General features: G+C 43.1%; 1 protein-coding gene across 1 annotated transcript in view; it reads left to right on the forward strand.

The window, feature by feature from the left end:
* The first annotated feature begins 5,083 nt into the window (after positions 1 to 5,083).
* The window catches only part of dnajc24 (DnaJ (Hsp40) homolog, subfamily C, member 24), a 19,644-nt gene continuing 12,112 nt past the window's right edge, over positions 5,084 to 12,615 (forward strand). The window contains exons 1-3 of the mRNA XM_046038007.1: positions 5,084 to 5,305; positions 7,119 to 7,222; positions 7,555 to 7,690. Coding sequence (XP_045893963.1) covers positions 5,176 to 5,305; positions 7,119 to 7,222; positions 7,555 to 7,690 — 370 coding nt within the window. The 5' untranslated portion in view covers positions 5,084 to 5,175. The remainder of the gene's footprint in view (positions 5,306 to 7,118; positions 7,223 to 7,554; positions 7,691 to 12,615) is intronic.

Below are 12,615 nucleotides of genomic sequence, written 5' to 3' on the forward strand. Positions count from 1 at the left end.
GGAGCAGAGCTACGAGTCAGCCTGCAGCTTCCAGCGTGTGTTTTTCTCTGGAGGTAACTTAGCCACAAGCTGCAGCAGTCAGAAAGGTGTAATTTAATAATTATACAGACAGTCAGTAGCCTGGCTGGTTTATAATAAGTTTGTCACTCTGCTACACAGTTTTGTGTACTGTACTGTCTAAGAGCCATGCTAGTCTGCAGATAGCAACAGGTTAGCAACATCGCTAACAGCAAGTTAGCGTTAAACGGACACTGTCTCACTGACAGCGCCGCGCATGACCTGATAAGCAGTGTTCAGGGCGGGACTCTCATCCTACATGTACAGTTTGGTGCAGATGTGAGCATGTACACTGAAGATACGACAACTTCCGTGTCATGGCGAAGAGTTGATCTTTGACGCCACGCCACGGACACGCCCATTGACGAAAACTTGCAAATAGCACAACTTTTCATCTTCAATGCCTTTAGAAGGCACAGCAGAAATTTGAGGTCGGTCGGACTAAATCCCTAGGAGGAGTTCTTGAGGCTTTTTTGTGCGTCTTGATACGATACATGTCCCCAGAAAATTTCGTACATGTAGGTTGAACGTGAACGAGGGGCTAATCTTTTCCAATTTTCTAGGTGGCGCTAGCGAGTCATTTTGCCACGCCCATGTGCACGGTCGTGCTCGGGCCCTAATAAGCTGTGCACATAAAATACTAATTCACAATCTTATTTGGACAAAATAAATCTCTACAAAATATTTCAACAGGCAAAATTGTTAGGATATGAATAGGAATTTACCGATCTTTTACTTGCTTGTTAAAAATATTGGTGGTCAGGGAGCACCTCCTCCAGGGCAGACACCTCTGCAGACAGCTGGTCACGCCAGGGAGCACCACTGACTGTCTCCAAACCATTCTCCCCCTCATCCTCTGCCTCGTCCTCCTCAGGCTCATCCTCTGGGGCCACAATGTCACCAGCCCCAAGGCAGATGTTGTGGAGGATGGCACATGCTGTTATGACCTGAAATGGTTAAAAATATATTTCAGTCTAAAAAAATTTTTTTATGGTTTTTGATGAATCAGTCTGTTGATTTACTCATTAGTATAATTTAAAAAAATACTCACGTGAGGTACAAAGGTGTGGTGCACCTCCAGCGCTTGCAGGAAGATGGCCCGGAACCTGGTCTTCATCATCCCAAAAATACGCTCTATAATGGAGCGTGCCCTGGAGGGATGGCTGTTGAAGCTCTGGGCTCCCACAACTTGTATTGGCCATTGTAGGGAGTGACGAGGGGGAGTGGGTGTTGGAGGCACAGGTACCCTCCGTCTGCAAGGATGAAATGCCCTTGAGGAGGGTAGAGTGAACTCCTGTATAGTGGACTGTAGCGGAGCCGCTCGGTGGCTTGTGGCAGCCGTCGATTGCTCCAGCTGCTTTAAAAAAGGCTCTGTGGCTTGCCAGCTCTGCAAACCCACAGGATATTGGTTGTAACTCATCCTGGGTCTTCGGTAGGTGGATGACCTTGTGGCGAATGGCCACCACCTCCTCAGTGACTCTGTGGATCGAGGCATTGCAAACACTCTGGAGCGCACCCTGTATGATGCCCCACTTGCCAGCCAGAAGAGAACACCAGGGTCTCAATCGTCGCACCCCATCCGTGACTCTGTTCCTGGTTTAGGAGGCCCAGTAGCACTCCCAGGGCCTCCCTGCTCAACCGGAAATCCGGCCGTGTGTCCTGCTGGCTAAAAAACCTGTCCAGCACAGGCACACTCAGATCAATCAGGCCTGGTTTAGGGATACAAGGAGAAGAACAACTGTTATGAAGTGTAGAGAGCTTAGTTAGATAAGGCTTGTATATCTTTCTATTCAACTTGCTTTAGCTGATAAATGACAAAAACAGTATCAATATTTTGATATTAAAGTAAGGTTAGGTTTTCTTTAAATATGAAATTATGTTGTTAAAGTGAAATGGCAGTAGCAATAAACTACGTTAACTGTGGTTAACATCACTGTTAGCTTTAGAAAGCCTATAGTGCCTAAATACATATAAAATGTAACGTTTCTTAGTTACTTTCCCTCGTATTTACCTGGCCAGGGTCCTCTCTCAGCCTGAGATACATCATGCGGCGGCGCCGGCGGTGAAGTACCTCTAGTTCCTCTATTAAAAGGTAAAATATTCGTCTCCATGCCTGTGGACCGCAGCTGTGAAGGTTGATAGGTGACAGGAGCGGGGATTCCCCACGCATGGGTAATGGCGGGGTCAGTTGATGACGCAATAGAAAGTCCTCCGTAGACCAGATCGTCTCATTTAACAACGGTCGGTTCGGCCTTCATAGGCCGCATGCCTTCGTAGGCCGCGAAGGCCACGCCCTTCGAAGGATGCGGCCCCTGAATTGAGACACATCGACGAGCTCTTTGCCTGGTTTCTGTCAGAACACGTGCTGCAGCATTCTGGATCAGCTGAAGAGTCTTAATGGACTTTTTCAAGCAGCCTGATAATAAGGATAATCTACATGAACGAATCGGAGGCCTCTCTTAAAAAAACATCATAGTCAGTCACAGCTCAGGGTCAGAGGTTAACCTCTTAAAGTGACAGAGCCTAATATGACAACACCTATATGCTGCTTAGCACCTTGTAACTCAAACATAATGTCAGAGCTTTATCTGACAGGTATGTGTGCACATACGAGGAATTTGACTCTGGATTATACATTGCTCACCATGCACTTACTTATACAGTAATACAATAATAGAATCAAACACAAGCTACAGTATAGAGAACACATACACACTATAAACAACAACAATAAAGAAAGACTGAGACAATAGTGCAATGAGCAGAGTGCAAAGGATGCAGGAGTAAATTATTATTACCATTATTATGTACATGTTGGAGGAGGATGTGATATACAGGTACACATACATAAATACATGTGTGATGCAGCAAAGGATGCTGGATTGAATAAGTATTGTGTGCAGGTGTTATGTACTTGAGGTAGGTGGGTTTGGTAAACAGTATATACACAATATGACAATATAGCAGTATGAACAGTGTGACCAGCACTGAGATAGAGAATGATGAATAAATTATAATTGGTAACCAGTAAACAGGTGGCTGATTAGAGACAGAGGGGGCAGAGTGGGGGGCTCATCCTGAAGGCCTTGATCATCTCCACAGTTTTGAGTGTGTTAAGCTCCAGTTTGTTGTGACCGCACCAGAGAGCCTGCTGATCAACCTCCTGTCTGTAGGCCGACTCATCACTGTCCCAGATGAGGCCGATGACCGTTGTGTCGTCAGCGAACTTCAGGAGTTTGACAGATGGGTCTCCTGAGGTGCAGTCATTGGTGTAGAGGGAGAAGAGCAGTGGGGAGAGCACACACCTCTGGGGGGCGCCAGTGCTGACAGTCCGGGTGCTGGATGTGATGTTCCCCTGTCTCACCTGCTGGCTCCTGTTAGTCAGGAAGTTTGTGATCCACTGACAGGGGGAGGCTGGCACAGTGAGCTGGGTGAGTTTGGTGCTGAGGATTTCTGAGATGATGGTGTTGAACGCTGAGCTGAAGTCCACGAACAGGATCCTTTCATGTGTCCCTGGAGAGTCGAGGTGTTGCAGGATGTAATGCAGTCCCAAGTTGACTTCATCATCCACTGACCTGTTAGCCCTGTAGGCAAACTGCAGGGGGTCCATGAGGGGCCTGTAATGTCCTTCAGGTGAAACACCAGTCTTTCAAAGGACTTCATGACTACAGATGTCAGATCGACAGGCCTGTAGTCATTTTATCCAGAGATGGAGGGTTTTTGGGGACTGGGATGATTGTGGAGCATTTGAAGCAGGAGGGAACTTCACACAGCTCCAGTGAACTGTTGAAAGATCTATGTGAAAATGGGGGCCAGCTGGTCTGCACAGATTTTCAGGCAGGATGGAGACACACTGTCTGGCCCAAATATACAGTATAAAGCATTTTATGCATATGCTCCTCACTGGGGGCTTCTGATCAATAGCTTCATTTTGTGCATTTATAGTGCCTCCTAGTGGTCAATTTGAATGAGACTTGCGGTGTATGTGTGATGTCCTTATGTAGGCATATCCTGCAAGTTTTGTGTTGATTGGACAAACAATATGCATTTTGTAGCCTGTTTTGCATTTTATCCCCTGCAGTTTGTTTGCATTTATAGCGCCCCCGGGTGTTCGATTTGAATGATACTTTCAGGTCATGTTTCAGTTACTTATGAGGACATATCCTGAGAGATTTGTGATGATTGGAAATTGAATATGGGATTTATAGTGTAATTTGTGTAATGCTAAGCTCCTGTCTTGCGCTTGTAGCGCCCCCTAGGGACGTATGTACATCAAACTGTCCAGGTATATCCGAGGCACCTATCTGAACATATCCTGTGAGTTTTGTGATGATTGGCCCTACAGTTGCTGATTTGTGGTCATTTATGTCCAGAGCTACGCCCCATTCAAAGTTCATTGGTCCATATCTTGAAAAGTAATTGACATATCATGCTTTATTCAACTTTTGTTAGGCTTAATCCAATGATGATTCACTGTAAATTTGGTGGCAATCGGAGCTACGGTCTAGGAGGAGATGTCAAAAATGTGATTTTCAAAAAATTCAAAATGGCGGAAAGATTTTATAGGCGGACCTTAATGGTACTTGAGGCTTTTTTGTAGAGCACATTGAGCTACACCTGTGTGAGAAATTTTAAGTCAATCGGACTTACGGTGTAAGGGGCATGGCCTTTCAAAGTTTGCATTTTTAAGCCTAAATTATAGTGCCACAATGTGGCCGATTGGGTTCATATTTCTATGGAAGCTATGCGGTATGAATCCTAATAACTAAAACACACAAACACAGAAGGGTTCTACCGCTATGCTGTATGAACCCTAATGACAAGACTGAGAGTTGATCACACAAGACTGAATCCTACCTTGTTTTTATTAGGGAAAAGAAATAGTGAAAACTGTGGGGTTAAAGAAAATGTTGAACATGTCATTTTGCTGCATATTGTTTGAGTTGGAAAGACAGGGTTCAGGAGGCAGGGCGGGAATGGAATATGATGGGGGAAGGAAGGCATTATTTAAATTTCACTGGGTTGGCACTGGGTTGGTGAACAAAACATGAGAGCACCTTTTTGGGGTCTGTAGTTGAGTGAGAAGAAGTAACACACTCCAGTGCAGTAGGTGGCGGTATGCACTTAAAAGTTGTTTGCAATCCGTCATCATTAACTAAGAAGAAGAAGGAGAAGCAGAAGAATAAGAAGAATAAGACTCATAACATCGTTGAACACTATGTCGTCTCTCATGTGACAGAATTTTACGGTATGTTCATTGCTTCACACTCGGCCTGTGTTGTTAATGTCCTTTTGTTAGCAAAATGCCCACAGCTGTGAAACCGTTGTTAGCTCGGCTTCCACCGGCTCATATCCACACACAGCACCGTGTTCTGTGTTCTGCTCAAAGCAGAAACAACAAAAACTATTTACAGGAGTGTACTTAGCCCCAAACACAGTGGAGATAATTGCTGCACTATTGGGAACACAGTCATAACCTTAGCTTACTAGCTTATGTTGATTTAGTCTAACGTTAACGTGCATCGCGACGCTAACGTTAGCTGTAGGGGAAATGAAAGTGCGTTGCCGGGTACCCTTACTGTGGTGGAAGCGTGTTAGCAGAGCTGCCAACTTCTCAGTACAGCTTGGAGTGACTTTCTGTATCGCTGAACACACCGCAGTGGCGAGATCAACAATTTCAGCCCCTCCAGGCTGGGGCAAAAAGTGACATTGACGAGCATGTCGAAATTCTGAAAAGAAAAAATCTCTAACATTTCTATAAAAGGCACTCACCAGCCACCTTACCTTAAGAAAAAGATTCCTGTCTTGAACAACAGATCCTTTTTTTTTGCACCTCTTGCTGTTGTGAAAGGATGTTAGACATTTTATTTGATCTCTCAGATTTGTCTCTGTATTTTCACCACTTTATTCACATCTAGACTAGACTAGGGCAGGGTGACATGGCCAAAAAAGTTATCACGATGAAACATTTCATATCATTCCATATCGATAATTGTCACGATAAATGTCAAATCATGATTTCTTTCAAGTTTAAAGACTGATTTTTGCTCCTGACTGAAAACACATAGCGTACACAGATTCATTTTGGTGGGCCTTCTTCTAGGTGGCTAAAACATGACAGCTGCTGACCGGCAGGTCCAACCATTATTGTGTCTGCGGGCCGCAAGGTGCTGCTTATGCTGGTTTCACACAGAATGCCACTTTTAAACTTGCATTGCTTTCTTTGCATGAGTTTGACGGCTGGACTTCTCGCACGAGTGTTCGCACTGAGTGTGACAACGCAAATAAATACAACCCGCCATTATTAAAACTGTAGTTGGTTGCAATAATGGGTCAAACTTATGCAGAAATAACTACACCATGATGCTAATTTGACAACTTTTAAAATGCTTTTTTCTGCATGGAGTTTGAGCTTCTGTCACAGTAAAGTACAACGATAGCTGGAAACAAGTTTCGTCCGCTCTGCACTGTGTCCCTGTCTTCTGCACACAACACTCTGAAAAGCTGTCTGACGTCTGGACAGTCTGATTGGCTATCGCCACATAGTGTCATGTGAATCTATCCCTCCAGTTGAAAAATTCCAACTCGTGTGATGGAGCATTGCCAGCGCACCCAGCTCACCTCCTGGCAGGAAAACTCATCCCTCTGCGTCTTTGCATTGACTTTGAATGTAATCGCACCGGCCACAGCGCTGGCAGCCCCCGTTAATATATTAATTCGTTTTTTATATTCTCTCTGACCAATCAGCAGTCTGCTGTGTTTTCACGTCACATTTTAGTATCGCCTCAGCTCGCTTGGAACCTCAACAGAGGTGATACGAAAAAAAGTACCAGGTAACAAGTACAACTTTTTCCCAATGGAAAAAAAGGCGAGTTCAGCTGGTACCATGCGGTGGCACACACGTGTGTGGGTGTGTGTTGTTAGTGTGAACTTGATGCCTGAATGTAAAAGCCAGTGGAAAGACCATTATCTCTACCAGTACAGGTTTGAGTTTTTGATGGGTCAGTCTGATGTCAGGTTTTTTTCTGTAGAACTCTGATGTTAGTGTTGTGTTGGAGCAGGGATGTGTGAGGCTGCAGAGAAAGACCTGTATGCAGTCCTGGGAGCCAGCCCTTCAGACTCTCTCCAGCAGCTCAGACACCGATACCAGCAGCTGGCCTTACAGGTAAATACGCTGTCTCTGTGTCAGCCTAAAGCAACACTCAACCACTGCTGCATTATACTACAGGCAAGTTTTGCCTGTCTTAACATACAGTCCCATATGTACGTTGAGGAAATTGAGTCACTGCAAGCATTCGTCATGTTCATACTGACTGTAAAGTGATAATTTCCAAGCAGAACTACACGGTAGAGGGTGGGACAAAATGTGCTGTGTTAAAATAGATTCTAGAGTCTCATCAGGCTGAATTAGACAAATCCAAGGTGTCTTCCTAAGTTAAAGTTGCAGTCTACTGTGTGTGTGTGTGTGTGTGTGTGTGCGCGCACGCACGTGCACAGTACCACCCAGACCGTCTTGGAGGTGAGTGTTCTTCAGAAGCAGAGTCTGGTGTGAAGAAGTTTCTAGAAGTTGATGCAGCGTGGAGGATCCTTAGTGACCAGAACACCAGGAGACAGTATGACCTGCAGAGGAGAGGTAGGACTTCACATTTCAGGTGACATGTTAAGTTTCTAAGACATGAAAAACCTCTGTTATTAGTCGTGTTCATATGATTTTTTTTCTGTATTTTATGGCAGTGGTCAAGATTTTAGACTCTGTGAGTAAAATCTCTTAACATTGTACAAAGCTGAAGTGGAAAGCGTACAAGCTACTACAGAGGAGGAGCTAACCGGCTGTGATGGCCATGTGCTGAATACCTCAGGCATACAGGTGAAACTCGAAATATTTGCATATCGTGCAAAAGTTCATTTATTTCAGTAATTCAACTTAAAAGGTGAAACTGACTAATTATATAGACTCATTACATGCAAAGTGAGATATTTCAAGCCTTTATTTGATATAATTTCGATGATTATGGCTGACAGCCAAATTCAAAATCTCAGAAAATATAGGTCCAGTATTGTAGGCTCAAAGTGTCACACTCTAATCAGCTAATTAATCCGAAACACCTGCAAAGGGTTCCTGAGCCTTTAATTGGTCTCTCAGTCTGGTTCAGTGGAATTCACAATCACGGGGAAGACTGCTGACCTGACAGTTGTGCAGAAAACCATCATTGACACCCTCCACAAGGAGGGAAAGCCTCAAAAGGTAATTGCAAAAGAAGTTGGATGTTCTCAAAGTGCTGTATCAAGGCACATTAATAGAAAGTTAAGTGGAAGGGAAAAGTGTGGAAGAAAAAGGTGCACAAGCAGCAGGGATGACCGTAGCCTGGAGAAGATTGTCAGGAAAAGGGCATTCAAATGTGTGGGGGAGCTTCACAAGGAGTGGACTGAGGCTGGAGTTACTGCATCAAGAGCCACCACACACAGACGGGTCCTGGACATGGGCTTCAAATGTCATATTCCTCTTGTCAAGCCGCTCCTGAACAACAAACGTCAGAAGAACTGGTCTGTTTCTCAGTGGTCCAAAGTCCTCTTTTCTGATGAGAGCAAATTTTGCATCTCATTTGGAAACCAAGGTCCCAGAATCTGGAGGAAGAATGGAGAGGCACACAATCCAAGATGCTTGAAGTCCAGTGTGAAGTTTCCACAGTCTGTGTTGGTTTGGGGAGCCATGTCATCTGCTGGTGTTGGTCCACTGTGCTTTATTAAGTCCAGAGTCAGCGCAGCCGTCTACCAGGACATTTTAGAGCACTTTATGCTTCCTTCAGCAGACGAGCTTTATGGAGATGCTGACTTCATTTTCTAGCAGGACGTGGCACCTGCCCACACTGCCAAAAGTACCAAAACCTGGTTCAATGACCGTGGGATTACTGTGCTTGATTGGCCAACAAACTCGCCTGACCTGAACCCCATAGAGAATCTATGGGGTATTGCCAAGAGAAAGATGAAAGACATGAGACCGAACAATGCAGAAAAGCTGAAGGTCGCTGTTGAAGCATCCTGGTCTTCCATAACACCTCAGCAGTGCCACAGGCTGATAGCATCCATGCCACGCCGCATTGAGGCAGTAATTCATGCAAAAGGGGCACAAACCAAGTACTGAGTACATATGCATGATTATACTTTTCAGAGGGGTGACATTTCTTTATTTAAAATCCTTTTTTTTTTATTTTTATTATTTTTTTTATTGATTTCATGTAATATTCTAATTTTCTGAGATTTTGAATTTGGGGTTTTCATAAGCTGTACGCAATAATCATCGAAATTATATCAAATAAAGGCTTGAAACATCTCACTTTGCATGTAATGAGTCTATATAATAGACTGCGTTTACATGCAGCCAATAACCCGTTCAAAACCGGGATATTAGCAATAACCCGGTTGCGAACGGCCATGTAAACACCCGCAAAAATCCGAATATGCTCATATCCCGGATTTTAAAAACCGGGATATCCGAATTTTTGGTCATGTAAACGCGTATCGGCATATCCCCATAGTGATTTGTGTTCTGCGCATGTTCTATTCGCAAGGAATCTTGGTCTTTTGAGTAGAGGAACTTCTTGTATGCGCCAAACCCGCGTGCAGTATACGGAAGTAAACGAGGTAAACATGGCGAGACGCAGCACAGCACCGTACTTCTGGAGCGAGGAGGAATGTCTTTTGTCTTTTGTTGACTGTAGAAAGTACAGAGATTGTCTGTTCGTCCAGACGTTAACCGTGCGTCGCAGTTTACATCGGGGTAGTGCCAATTGATTACAAATTCCATGTATACAGGAGTAACTCTCTCTGCTCACGCATGTAAACGGGTTATCCCGAATGTTTCAGAAACCCGAATAGTGATCTTAACCCGAATATTGAAAGCATGTAAACGTAGTCACTGTTTCACCTTTTAAGTTGAATTACTGAAATGAACTTTTGCATGATATGCTTTCGAGTTTCACCTGTATCTGTAAAAACAACTTTTATTCAAGGAGGTCAGTCAAGATAAGAAAATAGTATTATGTGCTTAGAGTAAAAATGTAGTGTTCACCAAAAACCAACTGTCCTCATATGTGGACGTCATGCAACAGTGGAGTCAGATTGATTTAAGTCTGATTTCTGTAACCTGCTAGTATATCTAATCAACTTTTTCCAGGATGTGTTGTATGAGTAAATAATAAATACTAAATGATAAAAATGGAGTTGATAAAAATGCTTGTGAATGGAAAATAAAGGGGTTAAATGGATGTGAAATGAAAAATAGTGATAAATATTGAAGTGATTTGATTAATTTTAAGTTGATTAAAACAGTAGTAATAGAATGAAAACATAACCGTTTTTATTTATCAGTCATCTTTCACATCCCAAAATTGGCATTCATCATTTAAAGCAGGTAGCCTCAAGGGTTGAAGTAACAAAGTAAATAAATAAAGGAGGTGAGGAAAATGCATGTGAATTGAAATACTGAATGGTTAAATTTAAGGTGAATTGAAATCTAAAGTAATAAATTATCAAGTGATGTGATAAACTTGATTTACCGATCATCGTTCACAACACCCTGCTGTCATTCATTGTTTACTGCATGTAATTTTAGTTCCTTCCTGTTGAAACTGTCATCACAAACCACATCCCCTGACAAACGGAGTTTTTGCCTCTCAACTCGTCATCCTCTGAGTGGAGGAATATTATGCCGTGCTTAATTGTACAACAGACTAGCCAAGAAGCCACTGCTCCAGTTGTTTCGGTGAGTGAAATTGTAGTATTTCATTCATGTGTTAGCAATTATTAGCAGGTATCGTCGTGGGCATAAATAGCATGTTAGCATAGCTCGTTAAGCTAATTAGCACAGCTTCAAGCAATCCCAAGCTATGCTTACGATGCTAACTGAACGGGAGGGTATGCTGACCAGTTTTTAAAGAGTCATGCACAGAAGTCAAAACCTGTTGGAGAAGTTAATTTTGGGGTGACAATACTTTGGAGCAAAAGGCTCAAAAGAGGTCACTTGTGACAACCTGCAATTATCACTAGGTTGCACCACCGGTGGAAACGCCCATTTTGATTCAACCTACTGATTCATTACCGGATGGGGCGACAATTAAACCGACTGCCTGAAATTGTCAATGTGTCAGAAGTAGTGATATGCAATACCACTTAATAACTATCCGATCCAATACCAAGTAATACCCAGGCTGGTATTGCCGATACCAATTTTACATATTTTTTTTTTCTAGTTTAAGTGACCTCCCTTTTCTGTTTCTGTTTATTAGAGAAATAAGAAGTAGGCTGTGGTCTTACCAATTCAAAATAATAGGTGCATAATGACAAGACATCAAACTATTGTCATATTCTTTAATTATAATGAAAATATCCGGCTCAGAACTGCCGCTTCATAACATCATCATCATTATTTTGACTTAATCTCAGATGTTTAGTGAAGTTTGCAATGTTGGCAAAGTATTTCACTGTCTTTGCGCACACATCACACAGAGCGTCATAATTACCTTCACAGCTAAAATACAGCCAGAGGTGACTGCTTTTACAGTCAGCCATAGTCAGTATTCAATCGCAGGAAATGTAATGGACTTTGACAGGCGGAAGGAAAAGTAGTTCCTATCAATCGAGTAGCCTATAATTAGACCATCCTGGTGACAGCAAGATACTTATGATAAAACACACACTCACTCCAAATTACTGAGTGTAGATATCGATCCTTTTATATGGGTATCGATCCTAGAGCAAGAAATGTTGGTATCAGAAATATCGATACTTTAAGATCGATCCGCACATCACTAGTCGGAAGGAGAGCGAGGGAGAGGAGCAGTGACAAAAGCGGCCTGAGCAACACGCTCTTGAACAGTCAGAGAAAATCAAAGTAAGGTAGTTAAATCCCTTGCATACCGTTATTTTTCATCCTTGACTTTCAGCCGTTCACCAATCCTGTACACTTATCCTTTGTTTGTGCCTGAGGAACTGAATCAGGTTTATTTATTTGTTTTGCTTTAGCACTGGACTGAATTTATTCAGTCATTTGTGTTTTTTGACTGCAACTAATTTGTGTTTTTGAGATTGGTTGGTTTAAGTGTGTAGAAAACCCAAAGTGGAATTTTGAGTTGGATTGTGATTACTTTGTGATTGTGTTTATGTGTGAAATCCTTTAATACACCAATGTTTTGTTTGCGCTAAGCTTTTGAGTTGTGGTGGTTCTTTTTTAGGGCCCGAGCACGACCGTGTGAGGTCCCTATTGAATTTGCTCGGGTTATTTTTTTTTTTTTAGGGCCCGAGCACGACCGTGTGAGGTCCCTATTGAATTTGCTCGGATTATTTTTAGGGCCCGAGCACGACCGTGTGAGGTCCCTATTGAATTTGCTCGGATTATTTTTAGGGCCCGAGCACGACCGTGCGAGGTCCCTATTGAAATTGCTCGGATTATATTTAGGGCCCGAGCACGACCGTGTGAGGTCCCTATTGAATTTGCTCGGATTTTTAGGGCCCGAGCACGACCGTGCGAGGTCCCTATTGAATCTGCTCGGATTATTAGGG

This window comes from Micropterus dolomieu, linkage group LG22, assembly GCF_021292245.1.
Source record: "Micropterus dolomieu isolate WLL.071019.BEF.003 ecotype Adirondacks linkage group LG22, ASM2129224v1, whole genome shotgun sequence".
Lineage (NCBI taxonomy): Eukaryota > Metazoa > Chordata > Actinopteri > Centrarchiformes > Centrarchidae > Micropterus > Micropterus dolomieu.